General features: G+C 41.9%; 1 protein-coding gene across 12 annotated transcripts in view; it reads left to right on the top strand.

Annotated features, from left to right (window-relative positions):
• The first annotated feature begins 2,173 nt into the window (after positions 1 to 2,173).
• LOC115855267 (actin-related protein 2/3 complex subunit 3) overlaps positions 2,174 to 19,685 on the top strand; it is a 71,774-nt gene continuing 54,262 nt past the window's right edge. For 11 of the 12 annotated variants that reach the window (XM_060310310.1, XM_060310304.1, XM_060310305.1 and 8 more), the window contains exons 1-2: positions 2,174 to 2,272; positions 4,468 to 4,567. In XM_060310310.1, the coding sequence (XP_060166293.1) occupies positions 2,267 to 2,272; positions 4,468 to 4,567 (106 nt within the window). In that variant the 5' untranslated portion in view covers positions 2,174 to 2,266. Of the gene's footprint in view, positions 2,273 to 4,467; positions 4,568 to 7,879; positions 7,957 to 9,952; positions 10,022 to 10,632; positions 10,760 to 11,116; positions 11,212 to 11,683; positions 12,637 to 19,685 lie in introns of those variants that run through there. The other variant, XM_030860304.2, reaches the window with a different exon arrangement.

The following is a 19,685-nucleotide window of genomic DNA, read 5'->3' on the forward strand; positions in this document are numbered from 1 at the left end:
CTTTTTATTACACTCTTGTTTTCCAGTCAGAATTTGAAATATTCAGCCAGGGCAATTTGTTTTTTGGTTTTTTCCCAAAGTTTTGAATGAGTAAATTTCCCCAAGTGTCCAAATGTAGGCAGTGCCTTTTTTTTTTTAAGTGTGATTTGTAGTCTCTGAGCACTTAAAAATGTGTACTTTACTTGAATAACAAATGCACACAAAAATGCAAAAGATAATTTTTTCTTTTTAACTTCTTGACACATTGAATTATTTTCAGTATTTATAAGTTCATTTGTGATAGGCCCTGGGGAATGGCTAGTCAGTCAACAGATACTTCTCTAGCACCCACTAAAGGAAAGCAGAATCTCTTTTATTGAGTTCTGCCAGGCATTGTGCTAAGAAGAAGCATTTTGCATAATCTCTTTCATTTAATCCTCACAGCAGGTCTGGTCTCCATTGGTGCTGGATCTTCCTGCAGTTGCAGATTAAGTCCTTGTAGAAAACCTGTAACTTGGGTTAAATTTTTAATCATTCTTGGGCCTGGATAGCAGAAGTACACCTGCAGTGTCAAATTTGATCCATTTTCATTAAAGATGCAAAGTGTGAGGGGCCATAGCTATCAGTGGTAAATTGTGCCTAGCGGCCCAGGCTGGGGGCAGGAGTTGGGTATTTGCACCATGGTCCGCTGGTGTGAGCTATTCTCACAGGGCACTCAGGAGAGCATGATGAGTGGACAACATGAGGACGTGCTGGGCTGCTCGGGGACTTTTTCTGTGGCCCTTGAGAATGCAAAGGGCAAAAACACCCTGATCTCCCAGTGTTGCTAAATTTTAGAAATGTTATTGTCATGTGAGAGGGGAAGAAAGAAAAGACAGCTTTTCATTCGCCCTCTTCATTACTCCTTGAGCTATACCTCCCTACTTTAGCTTCTGGAGAGTCTGGTGTGTGCCTGTGGGGAAGAGGTGAAGGGTCAGATTCCATTTCCTTCCCCTTTCGACACTGGAGTTTAAAAGATGAATATGACAGTTCCAGTCCTGAAGGATTTCACTGTCTTGTAGGAGAGCCTGACGTGATTCTTCAGACAAATTTACTAGTGGGTGCCAGGCACTGGGGCTAAAATGGGACTGCCTAGGGCAAACACGACCTTACTGTCATGCGATGATATGCTGGGCCCTTAAGACTAACCATAAACAAGGAAACCTCTGATAAGGAATGTGAAGAAAAGAAAACAGTAATGAAATGGAGAGTGACTGTGGGGCTACTTTGCATGCCTGTCAAATAAGTCTCCCCCTAAAAGGTGCAATTTGGCCAGAGATGTAAATAACAAATCAGTTGTGGGAACATGGGACAAAGTAACCTAGTTTGAGGCACTGGCAGAAGAAATGGCCAGAAGCAGCAATGACCTTGGCTTTTAACCAGAGGCATAATAGGTTAAGAATTCCTGAGCTTTTAGTATGTTCTGGGCGTGTAATTTCAAAGCACTTTACATGCAATTCGTTTCATCCTCAGAAAACTGAGGTAAGCACTGTTATCTCCATTTTCAGACAAAGAACTGAGGCACAGAGAAGTTAACTTGCCCGGAGTTACACAGCCAATTAATCTTGGAGCTGCATTCAAACCCAGGGTCCATTTTCTCAACCATTACACAAAGAATTGCAGCACGTAATCACACGAGTAATACACAAATCCCTTCTCACTGTGATCCTTTCTCCGTTTTTAAAATCAGTGGACTGAGTTCATTCTTTCACTCAACAAGTATTATTGATGCTTACCATGTACCATCACTGTTATCGGTGTAGTGATATAGCAGTGAACAAAACAATCCTTGTCGACGTTCACATGGAGAGAGGGAGACAAAACACAGAAGTAAACTAAAAAGAATCAGAACTAAGGAAGAAAAGAGAGAAAGGGGAGTGAAGTGGGACTGAATTTAAAATAGTGTGCCCCAAGGAATGCTTCACTGAAAAGGTGATCTTTAAGGAAAAACGAAGTGGTGATTTATCACTGGGATTCAGTACCCCCAGATCCATCTCCACTTTTGCCCACACCTCACGCCTGCCCGACATTCAGAGCCCATGCCTAAGGCTCGGGCGCCCCCTGATGCCCCTGCGTATCCGCGCAGCCGCAACAGCTAGCCGCGAACAGCAAGGCCGGAAGCGCGGCGTCCTGCCCTCGCCCTCCCCTTCCGGCTCACTTCCGCCTACCCCGCCCGGGCTGCCAGACCGGAAGCGCCGCGCTCTAACCCGATCCTCCTCATCGGGGTTGAAACCCGGGCGCCTCCAAGATGCCGGTAAAGGGGCCGAGCTGGGGCTGTTGGGAGAAGGCGGGGATTTGGGAAAGTGGCGAGAAGTCGTGGGTGCGCTGAGAAAAGCGGGCCGAGGGGGGCAGAGAGAAAGCAGGGGCCTGAGAAGGGGAGAGGCGAGAGGAGCGGGCCGGCCCCTGTAGGATTCGGGCGGCCCGGGACTGTAGACCGGGCTTGGAGGACCGGGGCGCGGCAGAGTGGGCCGGAGATCCCGGGCGTGCTGAGGAGACTGCCTCAGTTCTTCTGCCCTCTCCTCAACAATCCCGACCCCTTTTCTCGCCCTTTCTGCCTTCCCCCGACTCCAGCAGGGTTCCCAAAGCCTCATTAGAGCCGCGAAGGCCAGGGCTGCCCTTTTAATTTTTCATATCTCAAGTCTAGAGTCAGCTTCTCCTTTTTTTCCTGCAGGCCCACTTCCTCCTCCGCCTCTGGGGGCGGGTCTCTTAAGCTGCTTGTCATTTGTGAGACCCCACTTCCCGGACTCCTCCCCTGTCACCCGGGTAGTGGCGGCCACCCCTGCGCCGCTAGGTTTAGGGCTCTCAGAGCAGACGCAAGGTCCGCGCCCGGTTTCCAGATGTTTCTGTTTTCGCGTGCATCAGAGTGGGAGTAAAAATTGATGGTGGTTTGGTTGCTCTTAAGTTCTGACAGCCAGTCTCTGGGGTAGATTTATCACCATCATGGTCTCCATTTTGCAGATGAGGAAAGAAGAGGTTCAATAACATGTGATTATTCATAGGACAAACATTACTGAGCACCTGCTGCATGCCAAGCACTGTGACAGCAGTGAATAAGGCCAACAAATCACTGTTCTTAAGGAGTTTACATTCTAATGGGGAGACCGACAATAAACATGTAAATACAAATAAAATAAAGAAGATTGTTTCAGATAATGACAAATGCCATGAAGGAAATAGATGGGTAACAAGACAGTATAGCTGGTGAAGGGGAGGGTAGAGGCTTGTTTAGATGAAGCATATCTGTAATAAAAGAGCAAACCATAGTTATCGGTACGTATTTTTACGGATCTCATAGCTACCATTTGACTCCTGATGTATGCCAGGCAGGCCCTGAGCTACACACTTTATATAAATTATCCCATTTAATCCTCACAGTGACTCTATCAAGTAGATATGTTATTGTTTTCTCATTTTGCAGAGGAGGAAACAGAGGCTCAGAGAAGTTAAGTAACTTGCCCAAGGCTGCACACTATTAAATCTTGATAAAGCCTGATTTTACCAGAACACCAAAGCCTTGTACTCATCATTCCAGTTGCACCTAGAGCACCTGGGCTTCCCCTGTGCGGGTGCTCTTAAGAAGACAGACTTAATGTCTGTCTTCTCCATTCACCTGAAAATTCTTCAAGGACAGAGCCCATACTAGCCTTGCATGCCATTGGATCTGCATGCCTTGCACACAGAAGGTGCTTAGGAATCTTTTGATGAATGAATGAATGAATAAATGAATGGGGCCCATGTCTTACAAAAAGCCAGACATCTTGTAAAAAGCAGAACTAGAAATCAGCCTATAAATTGCTCTCATAAATATGATTTTCCCCCCTCCTCCTTTAACTCCCATCCACCCACTGAAAGCAAGTATGTATCTCTTCATTTTACAAATTTGGAAATAGGCTAAGAGAAGAAAAGTGATGTCTTGGTCAAAAGGCATAAAGCCAGGAAGTGGCAGAGCTGAAGAGCCAGTGCTTGGGTTGTGGTTTAACAACAGCTGGGGGCTGGGTACCCCTGATTTATATGGTGTTTGCCTATTTCTATAGTGTAAATACTCCACCAGTTACCAATGTGGTGTCACTGAATGTGGAACTGGAAGAGATGCACATTAGCACCTCATTATATAGTATTTACACCATAAAGATACAAAAGATATAAATAAGCTTAAGATCATATTAAAAATAAATTTTTTAAATAGGAAGTAATAAATTTCAAGTATTTATTACCTTTGTTTTTAATATAATTTACATAATTGTAAATTTATATAATTTCATTTTTAATAATGGCTGTGTTCAGCAACCAGCTTGCCTCAAATTTTCTCAAAATTTAATAGTCAGTTTTCATGAGCCAGTTAATCTTGGATGAGTTAGTCTTTTTTTCCTTTAGGGAAATGTACTTGTTTGCCCTGCTGACATTTGCTCTCTTTCTGCTTTTGTGTTCTTACCTGGCTTGCCACTACAGGCTTACCACTCTTCCCTCATGGACCCTGACACGAAACTCATTGGAAACATGGCACTGTTGCCTATCAGAAGTCAGTTCAAAGGACCCGCCCCTAGAGAGAGTAAGTCGAAACTCCATTATTTTCAGATTTTGGTATGAAACCCTCTGACGTCAAATCAAGGAAATTCTGTCTCAGGTTGCTCTTGTATTTTCTATTTGCTTGGGGGATATTGTGCTCTAGACCTTTTCAGATCATGGGTATATGTTGCATTTAACAAGAAACTGTATTATTGCTGCCAATTTCTCCAGGATATTTTGTTGAGAGGGAAGAGGAAATGTGCTTAATTCTCAACACTCTTCCTATCATCACTATCATTTCTTAAAAACTAATGCTGCTACTTCTGTAGAACGCCATGTCTCTCTCCTTTCTCTGTTATCAAGCTGGAAAAAACAAAATGTATTTTAACCTCTTCTTTATTTAAATCTACTTTCTTTGTCCATTCTTCAGGATCTCAGTTTTCAGCAATACCTCAATCTTAAGTATCCTGTATAATATTACTAATTTCTTCTCTTGCTTCTTTGCTTCTTGAACATTATATCTTTACTTTCTTTCTTGGTACTCTTTTTTTTTTTTTTGCGAGGGTGAGCCATTTTCTTTACTGTTCAGAAAGCTTCATTCATTTCAGATGCTATCTGAGACTCTTCTGACACATTCTGAGATGTTCTGCCAACAGTGTAATTTGTATTATATTAGACACCTTTTCCGCCTGCACTGCGTTCCATTCATCGTTTCCAAGACCATAGTTTGGATTACCAATTTTGTACTGACCCTGTCTCCATTCTTCTGCCAGATTATTTGACTTGACTTCCTCTTAATTTTGTTTTCAACACCATTTGAAAGCTCAGTAAACTTAATAAATTTGGTGAGTCACCACACTGTTTACTTGTTCTGAGATGAAAAAAAAGGAACAGTGGGAAAAAGCAGACCAAAAAGAGAAAAAATAATGTAAAAGAATTACAGTGCAAAAGAAGAATAAGAGTCAGTGTTGGCCCAGAGCTCTTCTCAGATCGTTACAAAATACCATATTATATATCAGAAGATGCAGTTGACCAAGGATGGAGTAAATCTAATTACCACCTTTGCAATTCTTGGGCCCTTGAGGGAGAATGGGACCCCAAGAAACCGGAACTCTGATTTCTGTAGATAAGGAGTAACTTCTTAACTCTTCCCTGGGGGCTGGATTAGGACTGAATTGGAATTATGGAGAAGTATAAGCCTGTGCTGTAGACTAAGTAACTGTTAACATTAATCTAATTACTTACATCCAACAAATATCTTTTTTGTGTGTGTGTGTGTGCGCGCGCGCGCGCGCGCGCGCGCGCTCGCGGTACGCGGGCCTCTCACCGCTGCGGCCTCTCCCGTTGCGGGCTGTGGCCTCTCCCGTTGCGGAGCACAGGCTCCGGACGCGTAGGCCCAGCGGCCATGGCTCACAGGCCCAGCCATTCCGCGGCACGTGGGATCCTCCCGGACCAGGGCATGAACCCGTGTCCCCTGCATCGGCAGGCGGACTCTCAATCACTGCACCACCAGGGAAGCCCTCAACAAATATCTTTTGAACACCTTTTATATACCAAACACTCTTCTAGGTTCTAAATCCTATTGTCTAGCTTCCTCCCCCTCCCTGCAATGTGACATTTAGAACTAGCTGGCTCTTGTAAGCGCTGTTTGGATCATCTGAGGAAGTTTCCTTTTTGCAGATAAGAAAATAGATTGCAGGGAACACAAGTCTAGAGTTAGAATTCTGTTGCAGACTTCCCTGGTGGTCCAGTGGTTAAGATTCTGTGCTTTCACTAGAGGGGGAATGGGTTTGATCCCTGGTTGGGGAACTAAGATCCCATGGGCTGTGCAGCGAAGCTAAAAAATTTTTTTAAAAAAGGAAGGGAAAAAAAAAAAGAATTCTGTTGAAATTCTTCAGAGTACCAAAACTTCAGAATTGTTTTGCATTTCTGCTGTGCGAGAGGGATAGAAGTCAGGGACGAGAAATATAAGTAACCATTTCTGCATTGCAGAAACCAGCTGTTGGATATCAAGATCCTGGGATTTTGACCTTTTTAAAATGAAAAAAAAAAAAAGGAAAACCCAAAAAAAAGGCAAAGAAATTTTGTAATGAGATCTGTCTTTGTTACAACAGTACTTCTGGCTTTTCTCAGTCTCTAGCCATCTGAACAGCTTGTACAAATATATTTGAAGTCAGTTTTCGTAAAAAGAAAGATGTACTTGTGAATCCCAGTGTGTTCCTAAATGACAGTTAAGAGTTTTTTACCTAAAGCTATAGTATGTAAGGTCAAATAAAATTATATTGAGTACTTTGTATTTTTTAAAAAGCATTTTATTAAAGTTAGTCTATGTTTCAGTCTTTTTTTTTAAATTTATTTATTTGGCTGCTCCAGGTCTTAGTTGCAGCACGCAGGATCTTTAGTTGTGGCATGCATGTGAGATCTAGTTCCCTGACCAGGGATCAAATCCAGGCCCCCTGCATTGGGAGCATGGAGTCTTAGCCACTGGACCACCAGGGAAGTCCCTGTCTCAGTCTTTTTTTTTTTTTTTTTTAATGTATTTATTTATTTATTTATACAGCAGGTTCTTATTACTTATCTATTTTATACATATTAGTGTATATATGTCAATCCCAATCGCCTGTCTCAGTCTATTTTTATAAATGTATTGAGAAATGTCTGGAGTGATGTTCACCAAATGTTGAGAGCAGTTATTTCTGGGTAGTGAGATTAGGGTGACAGTTAAGTTTTTTTTCTGTGTTGATTAATTTGTTTCTCTAATGGGCATGTATAATTTTTGTAAAACAATAAAGCTATAAGAATAAATCATGTGCTTATTTTTCTAGAAATTGTTTCTAAAGACTTTATATTTCAGTACCCTCATCTTATTTTATAAAACTCCAAAACCCTTGACCGTTGAGCTTGGATATTTTTTTCTTGATAGCTTTTTAATTTTTATTTATTTTATTATTTTTTGGCTGTGTTGGGTCTTCGTTGCTGTGCGCAGGCTTTCTCTAGTTGCGGCGAGCGGGGGCTACTCTTCGTTGAGGTGCGAGGGCTTCTCATTGTGATGGCTTCTCTTGTTGCGGAGCTCAGGCTCTAGGCGTGCAGGCTTCAGTAGTTGTGACACGTGGGCTTCAGTAGTTGTGGCTCGCGGGCCCTAGAGCGCAGGCTCAGTAGTTGTGGCACACGTGCTTAGTAGCTCCGCAGGATGTGGGGTCTTCCTGGACCAGGGCTCGAACCCATGTCCCCTGTGTTGGCAGGTGGATTCTTAACCACTGCGCCACCAGGGAAGCCCCTCTTTTTACCTTTTTTAGATGTTATGTTTTACATTTGGCTAATGTTTTCTGCCTTACTCCCCTTGTGTCCTGCTTAGCAAAAGATACAGATATTGTGGATGAAGCTATCTATTACTTCAAGGCCAATGTCTTCTTCAAAAACTATGAAATTAAGGTAAAGTACAGAGCTTTTACTCTTTTTTTTTTTTAATTTTTCTTGTAGTATAGGTGATTTACAATGTTGTATAGAGCTTTTACTCTTTAATTTAGTTTTCTTATGGGGATGGTATCAACCTGGCAGTCAGGGTTGATGTAAGGAATAAATTAAATGAAATGAGATTGTGTGATTTTAAAAATCCAGAACAGTGCCTAATTCTGTAACAATGTTAGTTCCTCGTTTTTCCTCCAAGGTCTACACCATGGGTTGGCAAACTACAGCCTGAGGGCCAAATCTGGCCCACCACTTCTTTTTGTAAACAAACTTTTATTGGAACATAGCCACGTGCATTTGTTTATATATCATCTGTGACTGCTTACATGCCACAATAGCTGAGTTGAGTAGTTGTGACAGAGACTATGGCCCACAAAGCTTACAATACTTGCTATCTGGTCCTGTACAGAGGAAATTTACCAGCCCATGGTCTAGACACTTATTTATATTTATTCAACAGTATTAAGCGCCTACTGTATGAAGTCCCAAACCAAAAAATTCTGCATGCTATGTTACTTTTTTAATATACTTCTATGTCCTGGACCTAAGATGGAGAGATAAAGAAAATTCAGTGACCTGGACCCTTCCCTCAACCTCCATTTCTTCCCTTCTGCTTTTAGTTCTTGTGAGCTCAGGAGGAAGGCAGAAGTGGGGTGGGGGCAGAAAAGGAGGGGGGGAAATGGAAAATGAAGTTTTCTAAGATGCTGCTATGAGCAAGTTACAAGGAATGTCAATAAATCTTCTTGATAATGTTCTAAAATATGGAACTTCAACTCCTTGCCAAACTTTAATCTCTCGGAATCAAGCAGGATGTGAAATCTTTATTTGTAGACTCTTGGTCTATAAACTGTGGTCTAAACATTCTATGATGTTACAGATGTTTCTATATCTAATGCATAGTCTTAAGTGTGGTGTTTGTAATTAAAGTTCTGCCACATTTCATTCTCTCTCGAATATAATATAATCTTAAAAATAGGGAAAAGTGTAGTTTGTTTCTTTAAAATTATAAATCTGTGTCAAATTTGACATGAAGTATGTGCCACATTTGATTAGCATCCATTTGTCTTCTCCACATTTTTCCTTTGGGTTAGGTCAAGAGTTGGGCTAATGAAGCTCTTCAAGAACAAGTCACTTGTGAAATAATTGCTTCCTCATTTAGAGTCATAAATGTTTCTGTTCTTGGCAGAGATCCTGAAGTGAAAGAGTTTTTAAAGGTTAGCCAGCCGTATGGTTCATCTCAGGTTTTCCAGGAGGCTTTGTTAACTCTCCTTCGTACACAGAATGAGGAGCTATTGGCACAACTCTTCAGGAACCCAAGGGCGAAGGGAGCTGAGGAAAACAGGGGCAGCCACACAAGCTCAGGGTGAAAACAGGGGCAGCCACACAAGCTCAGGGTGGAAGCTGGTGGCTCCCTCCCCAGGGGCAGACAGAAAGGGGGCTTGAGAAGATTGCATGCAGAGAATGGGAATTTTTTAAAAAAATTTATGTATTTTTAATTTATTTTATTTTTATTTATTATTTTTGGCTGTGTTGGGTCTTCATTGCTGTGCACGGGCTTTCTCTAGTTGCGGCGAGCGGGGGCTACTCTTCGTTGCAGTGCGTGGGCCTCACTGCGGTGGCTTCTCTTGTGGAGCATGGGCTCCAGGTACGCAGGCTTCAGTAGTTGTGGCTCACGGGCTCTAGAACACAGGCTCAGTAGTTGTGGCACACAGGCTTAGCTGCTCCGCAGGATGTGGGATCTTCCCGGACCAGGGCTTGAACCCGTGTCCCCTGCATTGGCAGGTGGATTCTTAACCACTGCGTCACCAGAGAAGCCCGAAAATGGGAATTTTTGATGCTGTAGTAACTGCTTTCACAGTTTTCAGTTGATAAATCAAAAGACAAAGATTGAATTCATTTATTGCACATAATTATTAGGTTTTGATCAGAATTGTTTTTGAGTTTTGTTTTCTTCCCATAGAATGAAGCCGATAGGACCTTGATATATATAACTCTCTACATTTCTGAGTGTCTAAAGAAACTCCAAAAGGTAATTAAACTTGGATGATCATTTGTCAGGAACACAAATTAATAGGTATTTAGACTTGTTGAGACTTTAAGGACAAGTAAATATTGACTGGAGCGCAGGCTCAGTAGTTGTGGCACATGGGCTTAGTTGCTCCACAGCATGTGGGATCTTCCTGGACCAGGGATCAAACCCGTGTCCCCTGCATTGGCAGGCAGATTCTTAACCACTGCGCCACCAGGGAAGTCCCCAGCGTTTTCATATTACATTTAGAGTTGAAGATATTTTGAAATTTTGTTTACATTCATTATTACTTCAAAATTTAGTTGTTAGGCCCACTGCTGGGTCTTGTTATTTAGCGCATTAATAAAGAAGCACATGTATGACTGTGTGATAAATTTGATGTTTTAATATGGTAATTATTGTATATCACTATAATTGGTTTCTTTTGTAGTTCTGTTTTATCTTATTCATTTAAAACATTAGTCTGAGAAGGGGCCTACAGGCTTCACCAGATTGCAAAAGGGCACCAAAAACATAACCCCAGACATGGCTACTTAGATAAAAAACTGAAAATTGGATATTACTATCCTTTTTCCCTATGTTTGTGTATATAATTTTTTTTTTTTTTTAAGTGCAATTCTAAAAGCCAAGGCGAGAAAGAAATGTATACACTGGGAATCACTAATTTTCCCATTCCTGGAGAGCCTGGTTTTCCACTTAATGCAATTTACGCCAAACCTGCAAACAAACAGGAAGATGGTAAGAACAACATCTCTACCTTCCTATATGGCACAAGATTTTCTCCACTGGACTTCTTAACACCCCTCCTTTTCTTGCCTTGACTGGTGTACAGATTGAGAGTGGAATCTTTAGCCCGTACATTATCTTACTACTCACTCTCACAAAAGATCCTTGGCAACAAGCATGACATGTGGAGAATCTTTTGGACCAAAATGAGTATAGTTATAAAACCATTTGAACTGTCGTTTCTATTTCTTATCCTGTTCGAAGGTATTGAAATGTATTGCCAAGGTCAATGTCGAGATCAGTAGCCAGCCCATTTGGGATGCTTTCTCAAATACATTTTTTTATTGTTCTACCTGCTCTTGATTTTAGAAGTGATGAGGGCCTACTTACAACAGCTGAGGCAAGAGACTGGACTGAGACTTTGTGAGAAAGTTTTTGACCCTCAGAATGATAAACCCAGCAAGGTAAAACTCTTTTCTCATTTAGTTGATAAATCACCTTTTACCCTGTAGCCACTGTTAAACACATTGAGGTCTTTAGTTTTTGCATTGCAGTGTTGCTTAACTTTGGTGCCTTATACATAGTAGGAGTTCACTGAATCACACTGAATAATGAATTGCATGTAATAAAAAATTTTGGTTGTATATTCTTATGTTGGGGCATTGTAAACCCATATAACAGCTTTTTTGTGTGAGATAGCTTTAATGTATTACATTTATTTTGTTGTTGTTATTTTGAGTAACCTGTGAGTCACTCCAAAAGAAAGGGAGGGAGGGAGGAAAATTTTTTATGTATCTTCAAAGAGTTTATATAATATAAGGGCTGCCAGACCAATATTAAGTTTTGTTATTAAGTAAATCCATATTCTGACCTTACCTTGAACTTGCATTGTGATTTGACCACCACTGTTCATTCTGTTTTGTCCCCTCTTGTTAGTGGTGGACTTGCTTTGTGAAGAGACAATTCATGAACAAGAGTCTTTCAGGACCTGGACAGTAAAGGGAGCCTTGGGCAGACACTGTCTTCACAGCTGTGGGCAGCATTTACAGCAAGATGTACACAGTTCTTGCCTTTATTTCATAAAGTTTTATACAGAGGAGAGAAGAGAGTGTGTCTTTACTTGAAGATCTCTTTATCAAGAATTTGGGGCTGTGGGGTGGGGAAGAATGAGTTGTTGATGGGTGATTTGAAATTTCTGCAGTATTAAGCTGGTGCTTAATGAGTAATAATAAAGAAATTTTCTAACGTTTCATGTCAGAAAAACTTCATTGCTTATCTTTGACATTCACTTAAAAATTTTTTGAGATAATATTCACCCTTTTAAAGTGTATAATTCAGGGGACTTCCCTGGTGGCGCAGTGGTTAAGAATCCGCCTGCCAGTGCAGGAGACACAGGTTTGAGCCCTGGTCTGGGAAGAGCCCACATGCCGCAGAGCAACTAAGCCCATGTGCCACAACTACTGAGCCTGTGCTCTAGAGTTTGTGAACCACAACTACTGAGCCCGTGTGCCTAGAACCCACACTCCGCAACAAGAGAAGCCACTGCAATGAGAAGCCCGCGCACTGCAATGAAGAGTAGCCCCCGCTTGCCGCAACTAGAGAATAGCCCGCGTGCAGCAACGAAGACCCAATGCAGCCAAAAATAAATAAATAAATGTTTAAAAAAATAAAAAAGTGTACAATTCAGTGGTGGTTAATATAGACACAAAGTTTTGCAGTCGTCACTACTAATTCCAGAATATTTTTGCCACCCAAAAAAGATGTACCTGTACTCTTCAGCAGTCATTCCCCCGCAATTCCTATCCAGCCCTTTCCTCCCACTGATCTACTTTCTGTCTCTATGGATTTGCCTATTCTGGACATTTCACATAAATGGGATCATAAAACAAGGGGTCTTTCCTGTCTTGTTTCTTTCACTCAGCATAATGTTTTCAAGGTTCATCCATGTCAGGGACTTCCCTGGTGGTCCAGTGGCTAAGACTCCACGCTCCCAATACAGGGGGGCCTGGGTTCCATCGCTGGTCAGGGAACATCCCACATGCCGTGACTAAGAGTTTGCATGCTGCAACTGGGAACTGGTGCAGCCAAATAAATTTTTTTTTTTAAAAAAGGATCATCTGGGCTTCCCTGGTGACGCAGTGGTTGAGAGCCCGCCTGCCGATGCAGGGGACACGGGTTCGTGCCCCAGTCTGGGAAGATCCCACATGCCGTGGAGTGGCTGGGCCCGCCCGTGAGCCATGGCCTCTGAGCCTGCGCGTCCGGAGCCTGTGCTCCGCAACGGGAGAGGCCACAGCAGTGAGAGGCCCGCGTACCGCAAAAAAAAAAAAAAAAAAAAAAAAAGGTTCGTCAATGTTATATCAGTACCTCATTCCTTTTTCTTTTTTCTTTTTTTTTTATTGTGGTAAAATATAACATTTACTATGTTTTAACCACTTTTAAGTATATAATTCACTGGTATTAATTACATACCCAATGTTGCACCACCATCACCACTATCTACTTCCAAAACTTCTTTGTTACCCCAAGCAGAAACACTAACCATTAAACCCCTGGTACCTGTAACCCCCAATTCCTGGTGACCTCTAATCTGCTTTCAGTGTCTGAATTTACCTTTTCCCAGCACCTCATATAACTGCAATCAAACAATATTTGTCTTATTGTGTCTGGCTTCTTTTACTCAGCATAATCTTCAAGGTTCATCTATATTGTAGCCTGTATCAGTACTTCATTCCCTTTTATGGCTCAGTAATATTCTATTGTGTGAATAGACCCCATTTTGTTTATCCATTCATCAGTGTATGAACATCAGAGTGGCTTCCATTTTTTTGGCTGTTATGAACAGTGCTGCCAAGAACATTCATGTACAAGTTTTTGTGTGGACATACGTTTCCATTTCTTTTGGTTATATACCTAGAAATGGAATTGCTGAGTCACGTGATAGCTATATTTAACTTTCTAAAGCACCGCCAGACTCTTTTTTCCACAGAGGCTGCACCAGCTGCACCATTTAATGTTCCCACCAGCAGTGTATGAAGCTTCTGATTTCCCCCACATCCTCACCAGCACTTGTTATTGGTGTGTAGCCATCCTAGTGGGTGTGAAGTATCTCATTGTGGTTTTCATTTGTATTTCTCCAATGCTAGTGGTGTTCAACATCTTTTCATGTGGATATTGACTGTATAACTTTTTTTTTGTATAACTTTTTAAAAGAAATGTTTATTCAAATCCTATGCTCATTTTTTATTTGATTTGTCTTTTTGTTGTTGTGTTGTAGGTTTTTTATATATATTCTGAATACTAGACCCATAGCAGATATATGAGTTGCAGAAATTTTCTCCCATTCCATAGGTTTTTTTTTTTGCCATGAATGAAATGTTTATTTCCCATGAAGATCTTTTTTTTTTAAAATTGAAGTGTAGTTAATTTACAATGTTTTGTTAGTTTCACGTGTACAGGAAAGTACACTTTTTCAGATTCTTTTTCATTATAGGTTATTACAAGACATTGAGTATAGTTCCCTGTGCTATACAGTAGGTCCCTGTTTTTTTTTTTTTAACTTTCTTGCTTGTGTCTTTTGAAGCACAGAGATATATTTAATTTTAGTTAAATGTCATATGTCTATTTTTTCTTTGGTTGCTTTTGCTTTTGGTGTCATATCTAAAAGACCATTACCTATACCAAAGTGTCAATCTACAGCTAAGTTTCCTAAGCATTTTATACTTTTAGCTCTTGCATTTAGGTTTTTTTTTTTTTCACGTAACAAGAAATTTAATGTAACAAGAAATTTTAGGTCTTTGATCCATTTTTTTAACATCTTTATTGGAGTATAATTGCTTTACAATAGTGTGTTAGTTCCTGCCGTATAACAAAATGAATCAGCTATACATATACATGTATACCCATATGCCCTCCCCCTTGTGTCTGCCTCCCACCCTCCCTATCCCACCCCTCTAGGTGGACAAAAAGCACGGAGCTGATCTCCCTGTGCTATGCAGCTGCTTCCCACTAGCTATCTATTTTACATTTGGTAGTGTATATATGTCCATGCCACTCTCTCACTTCATCCCAGCTTACCCTTCTCCCTCCCCATGTCCTCAGGTCCATTCTATATGATCCCTGAAAGTATAGTCTTCTTTGATCCATTTTCAATTAACTTTTGTATGTGAAGTGAGATAGGGGTCTAGCTTTATTTCTTTTGCATGTGACTATCCATTGGTACCGATACCTTCTGTTGAAAAGACTATTCTTTACTCTTTGAATTGTATTGGCTCCCTTGTCAAAACTCAGCTGACCATAAATGTATGGGTTTATTTTTATTTATTTACTTATTTATTTTTTAAACTAAACTTTTTTAATTTATTTTTTTTAATTTATTTATTTTTGGCTGTATTGGTCTTCGTTGCTGTGCATGGGCTTTCTCTAGTTGCAGTTGAGTGGGGGCTACTCTTCATTGCGGTGCGTAGGCTTCTCACTGTGGTGGCTTCTCTTGTTGTGGAGCACGGGCTCTAGGTGCATGGGCTCAGTAGTTGTAGCACGCGGGCTCAGTAGTTGTGGCTCGCGAGCTCTAGAGCGCAGGCTCAGTAGTTGTGGCTCATGGGCTTAGTTGCTCCGAGGCATGTGGGATCTTCCCGGACCGGGGCTCAAACCCGTGTCCCCTGCATTGGCAGGCAGATTCTTAACCACTGCGCCACCAGGGAAGCCCTGGGTTTATTTTCAGATGCTACTTTCTATCCTTATGTGGCATTCATTTTTATATTTGGCCAGTTTTTAGCATTTAAGAGGTTTTTATTGTTAGGCTGACAGAAAGTGTGAGTTCTTCCAAAAACTTATGGGACCATGTATTTCCATGTATGTTAAGGTTATAGATTAGATATTTCAGGAGGTTCCTCGAGTCCTTTGGACATAGTTACTGCACTGCCACCGTTATCATACCTTTACATGGTTGACTTTTACTTTAAGAAGCAGTTGTTTTGGGGCTTCCCTGGTGGCACACTGGTTAAGAATCCGTCTGCCAATGCAGGGGACACGGATTCAAGCCCTGGTCGGGGAAGATCCCACGTGCCGCGGAGCAACTGAACCTGTGCGCCACAACTACTGAGCCTGTGCTCTAGAGCCCTCGAGCCTAGAGCCCGTGCTCCGCAACAAGAGAAGCCCCCACTCACTGCAACTAGAGAAAGCCCACGCACAGCAACGAAGACCCAACACAGCCAAAAAGAAAGAAAGAAAGATGCAGTTGTTTTGGTATGTATGCTGGGATAGTATTTGGCCACAAGTACAGAAAACCCAATTTACAGTGTCTTGGGGTTTTTTTTGCTTGTTTTTAATTAATTAATTAATTAATTTATGTCTTTATGCCTGTGTTGGGTCTTCGTTGCTCTGTGCGGGCTTTCTCTAGTTGCAGTTGAGTGGAGGCTACTCTTCGTTGCCGTGCGTGGGCTTCTCATTGCAGTGGCTTCTCTTGTTGCGGAGCACAGGCTCTAGGTGCACGGGCTTCAGTAGTTGTGGCATGTGGGCTCAGGAGTTGTGGCTCACAGGCTCTAGAGCACAGGCTCAGTAGTTGTGGCGCACGGGCTTAGTTGCTCCGCAGCATGTGGAATCTTCTCAGACCAGGGCTCGAACCCGTCTCCCCTGCGTTGGCAGGAGGATTCTTAACCACTGTGCCACGAGGGAAGTCCTTGTTTGTTTGTTTGTTTTTAATCTGGAAGTACTCCCACATGGGGCAGCCATTTAAGGATGTCATGGGGGGCCCAGTCTCCTCCTGTCTTCCTAATCCACTCTCCTTTGCATGTGGCTCTCATCCTCATAGTCTCTAGATGCTCCTGCATCTCTGGGCTTGGTGGAAGGAAGAGGGGAGAGCATGAGGGCCAAAGGAGTATACCAACTGAGTGCCACCTTACCTACCCTTCCCAGAAATCCTGCCCAGACCTACACTTTTGTCTTCTTGGCCTCTAGCTACAAGGGAGCCTGGAAAGAGGAAAGTTTTGAGTGTGTTGTTAGTCAGATTGTTTGTAATGTGCTACTAAGGACAAAGGGAACGCTATATAGGAACAGAACTAAGTTTCAAATTGTATTAAAACTGGAGCTTTGCAGTGATACTTGATTGACTAGAGAATTTCCATTTTGGCTTTATGGGTTAATATGTAATTTAAATGTGAGTTAAATACTGTTGGGCATCTGTTCACTGAAGATCTGAATTATGGACTAAGTAAGTACCACATTTCACATACCAAAGAATGTGGGTATGTTAAAACATACTCCATAGATAGGTAAAAGGATAGTCTTGAAGCCAAAAGAGTGCTATTGTTGGGTTGTTTGTGTTTTTGTTTTATAATTAAAATTCTTATCTAAAATCAGATTCTGGGTGTTTGGGTTGGAACTTCTGTTACAGACTCAGAGACATGTCAAAAAGAAAGAAAGCTACAGTGATTCATATCAAGATTAAAGGTTTGTTTCTAACAGATGTGTTGTGTTTTTTTTAATTGTGGAATCTTTGTGATAAAAACCAACTCCTGTGGTGCCTGTTCCATTAGTACCAGCAGGGAGAGCACAGACAATAAGCGCTAAAAACCTGGCTTCCAAATCATTTCCCATTAGTGCTATATGGTAAGTGTTTTGTTTTGTTTTGTTTTGTTTTAACATCTTTATTGGGGTATAATTGCTTTACAATGGTGTGTTAGTTTCTGCTTTATAACAAAGTGAATCAGTCATACATAAACATATGTTCCCATATGTCTTCCCTGTTGCGTCTCCCTCCCTCCCACCCAGTGTTTTGTTTTTTAATGTACCAGAGAGAACGGTTTCCAAAGGATTTAGAATAAATTATACATGAAGTATAGCATAATGGGTTCAAAAATACATCTTTAACCAAAATGTGATGTCGACATTAAAAGAATATTATTACAAGGTACAACCTTTTTTTTTTTTTTTTCTCGGTACGCGGGCCTCTCACTGTTGTGGCCTCTCCCGTTGCGGAGCACAGGCTCCGGACGCACAGGCTCAGCGGCCATGGCTCACGGGCCCAGCCGCTCCACGGCATGTGGGATCTTCCCGGACTGGGGCACAAACCCGTGTCCCCTGCATCGGCAGGCGGACTCTCAATCACTGCGCCACCAGGGAGGCCCACAAGATACAACTTTTTAGGGAAGGCAGTTTAGTAATAATTATCAGATTTTGTTTGTCTTTTAAAAATTGTATCAGATTTTTGTTTTTTTGGTTTTATTGCTGTACACGGGCCTCTCACTGTTGTGGCCTCTCCCGTTGCGGAGCACAGGCTTGGGACGCGCAGGCTCAGCGGCCATGGCTCACGGGCCCAGCCGCTCCACGGCATATGGGATCTTCCCGGACCGGGGCATGAACCTGTGTCCCCTGCATTGGCAGGCGGACTCTCAACCACTGTGCCACCAGGGAAGCCCTGTATCAGATTTTTGAATGTTCATTCTTTTTGGTTCAGCAACTCATCTTATCCTATTTTTTTTTTTGTTTTTTTATTTGGCTGTGTTAGGTCTTCGTTTCTGTGCGTGGGCTTTCTCTAGTTGCGGCGAGCGGGGGCCACTCTTCATCGCCGTGCGCGGGCCTCTCACTGTCGCGGCCTCTCTTGTTGTGGAGCACAACCTCCAGACGCGCAGGCTCAGTAGTTGTGGCTCACAGGCCTAGTTGCTCTGTGGCATGTGGGATCTTCCCAGACCAACCAGGGCTCGAACCCGTGTCCCCTGCATTGGCAGGCAGACTCTCAAACACAGCGCCACCAGGGAAGCCCCCAGCAACTCATCTTGAAGTATTGTTGAATGCTGAAACACACACACACACACACACACACACACACGCACACCTGGAAATAATTCAGACATCTTTTAATAGAGAATTGGATAAGTGAATAATCATGGTGCATCCATAAAATGAAATATGCAGCCCTTAAAAATAATAAGGGGCTCTATCTGTTCTCTTATGGAAAGATGCCTTAGGGTATACATCATTGAGTTTAAAAAAGAAAGGTTGAGGGTAGTATTATAGTATGATTCCATCCTTGTTTATTTAATTGTATGTACTCCAAAAAAAAGTAGGGGTTAAGAGTGATTACGGTTAAGAGTGATTACTGTTAAGAGTGATTACTTTGCACCAGGGGCAATTACAAAGACTTGTACATCCTAAGTCATATATACTACAATTCAGTAAGAAATGTGTTACCTTAATAACCAGGAGGGAAAATCTAGTTTTTAAAAAGAACATTGAGGGCTTCCCTGGTGGCGCAGTGGTTGAGAGTCCGCCTGCCGATGCAGGGGACACGGGTTCGTGTCCCGGTCCTGGAAGATCCTACATGCCGTTGAGCGGCTGGGCACATGATCCATGGCTGCTGAGCCTGTGTGTCCGGAGCCTGTGCTCCTCAACGGGAGAGGCCACAACAGTGAGAGGCCCGCGTACCAAAAAAAAAAAAAAAAAAAAAAGAACATTGATAGGAAGTCAAATATGAGAAAAAATATATTAGCCAAAAACCAGGCTGAGGACAACAGTCACCTGGTTCTTTTCTTAAGCATCCTGTTTACATTTATTAATTTTTAAAATATGCCACCAGTTATTGTCATATGCATAGAAAAATTACAGTACATGGAAATGCTTGAACAAGATTTATGAGAATTGTTTTATTCTACATTTTCCTTTCCTCCAAAATTATTAGTACTGAAGAACTTAATAAAAAGTTTGGAGTTGTGTCCAGAAAGGGATGTAATACCAAAAGCCATTTGGTTTGTTTTTCCCTTCATTTTGTTTATAGAAGTTTGGAAGACCATTCCATTAGGAGAGTGTAATTTTAGGGCCACATCTGTTCTGTGTTGATTTTGAGATAAATCACCAATCACAATTTTCCACTTCAACACTGCAGCTCCAGTTTACAGGTGATCTGACAGCTTGCTAAATGCTTTGCCTTTTTAAATCCTGTTTAACC

This window comes from Globicephala melas, chromosome 13 (genome assembly GCF_963455315.2).
Source record: "Globicephala melas chromosome 13, mGloMel1.2, whole genome shotgun sequence".
Taxonomy (NCBI): domain Eukaryota; kingdom Metazoa; phylum Chordata; class Mammalia; order Artiodactyla; family Delphinidae; genus Globicephala; species Globicephala melas.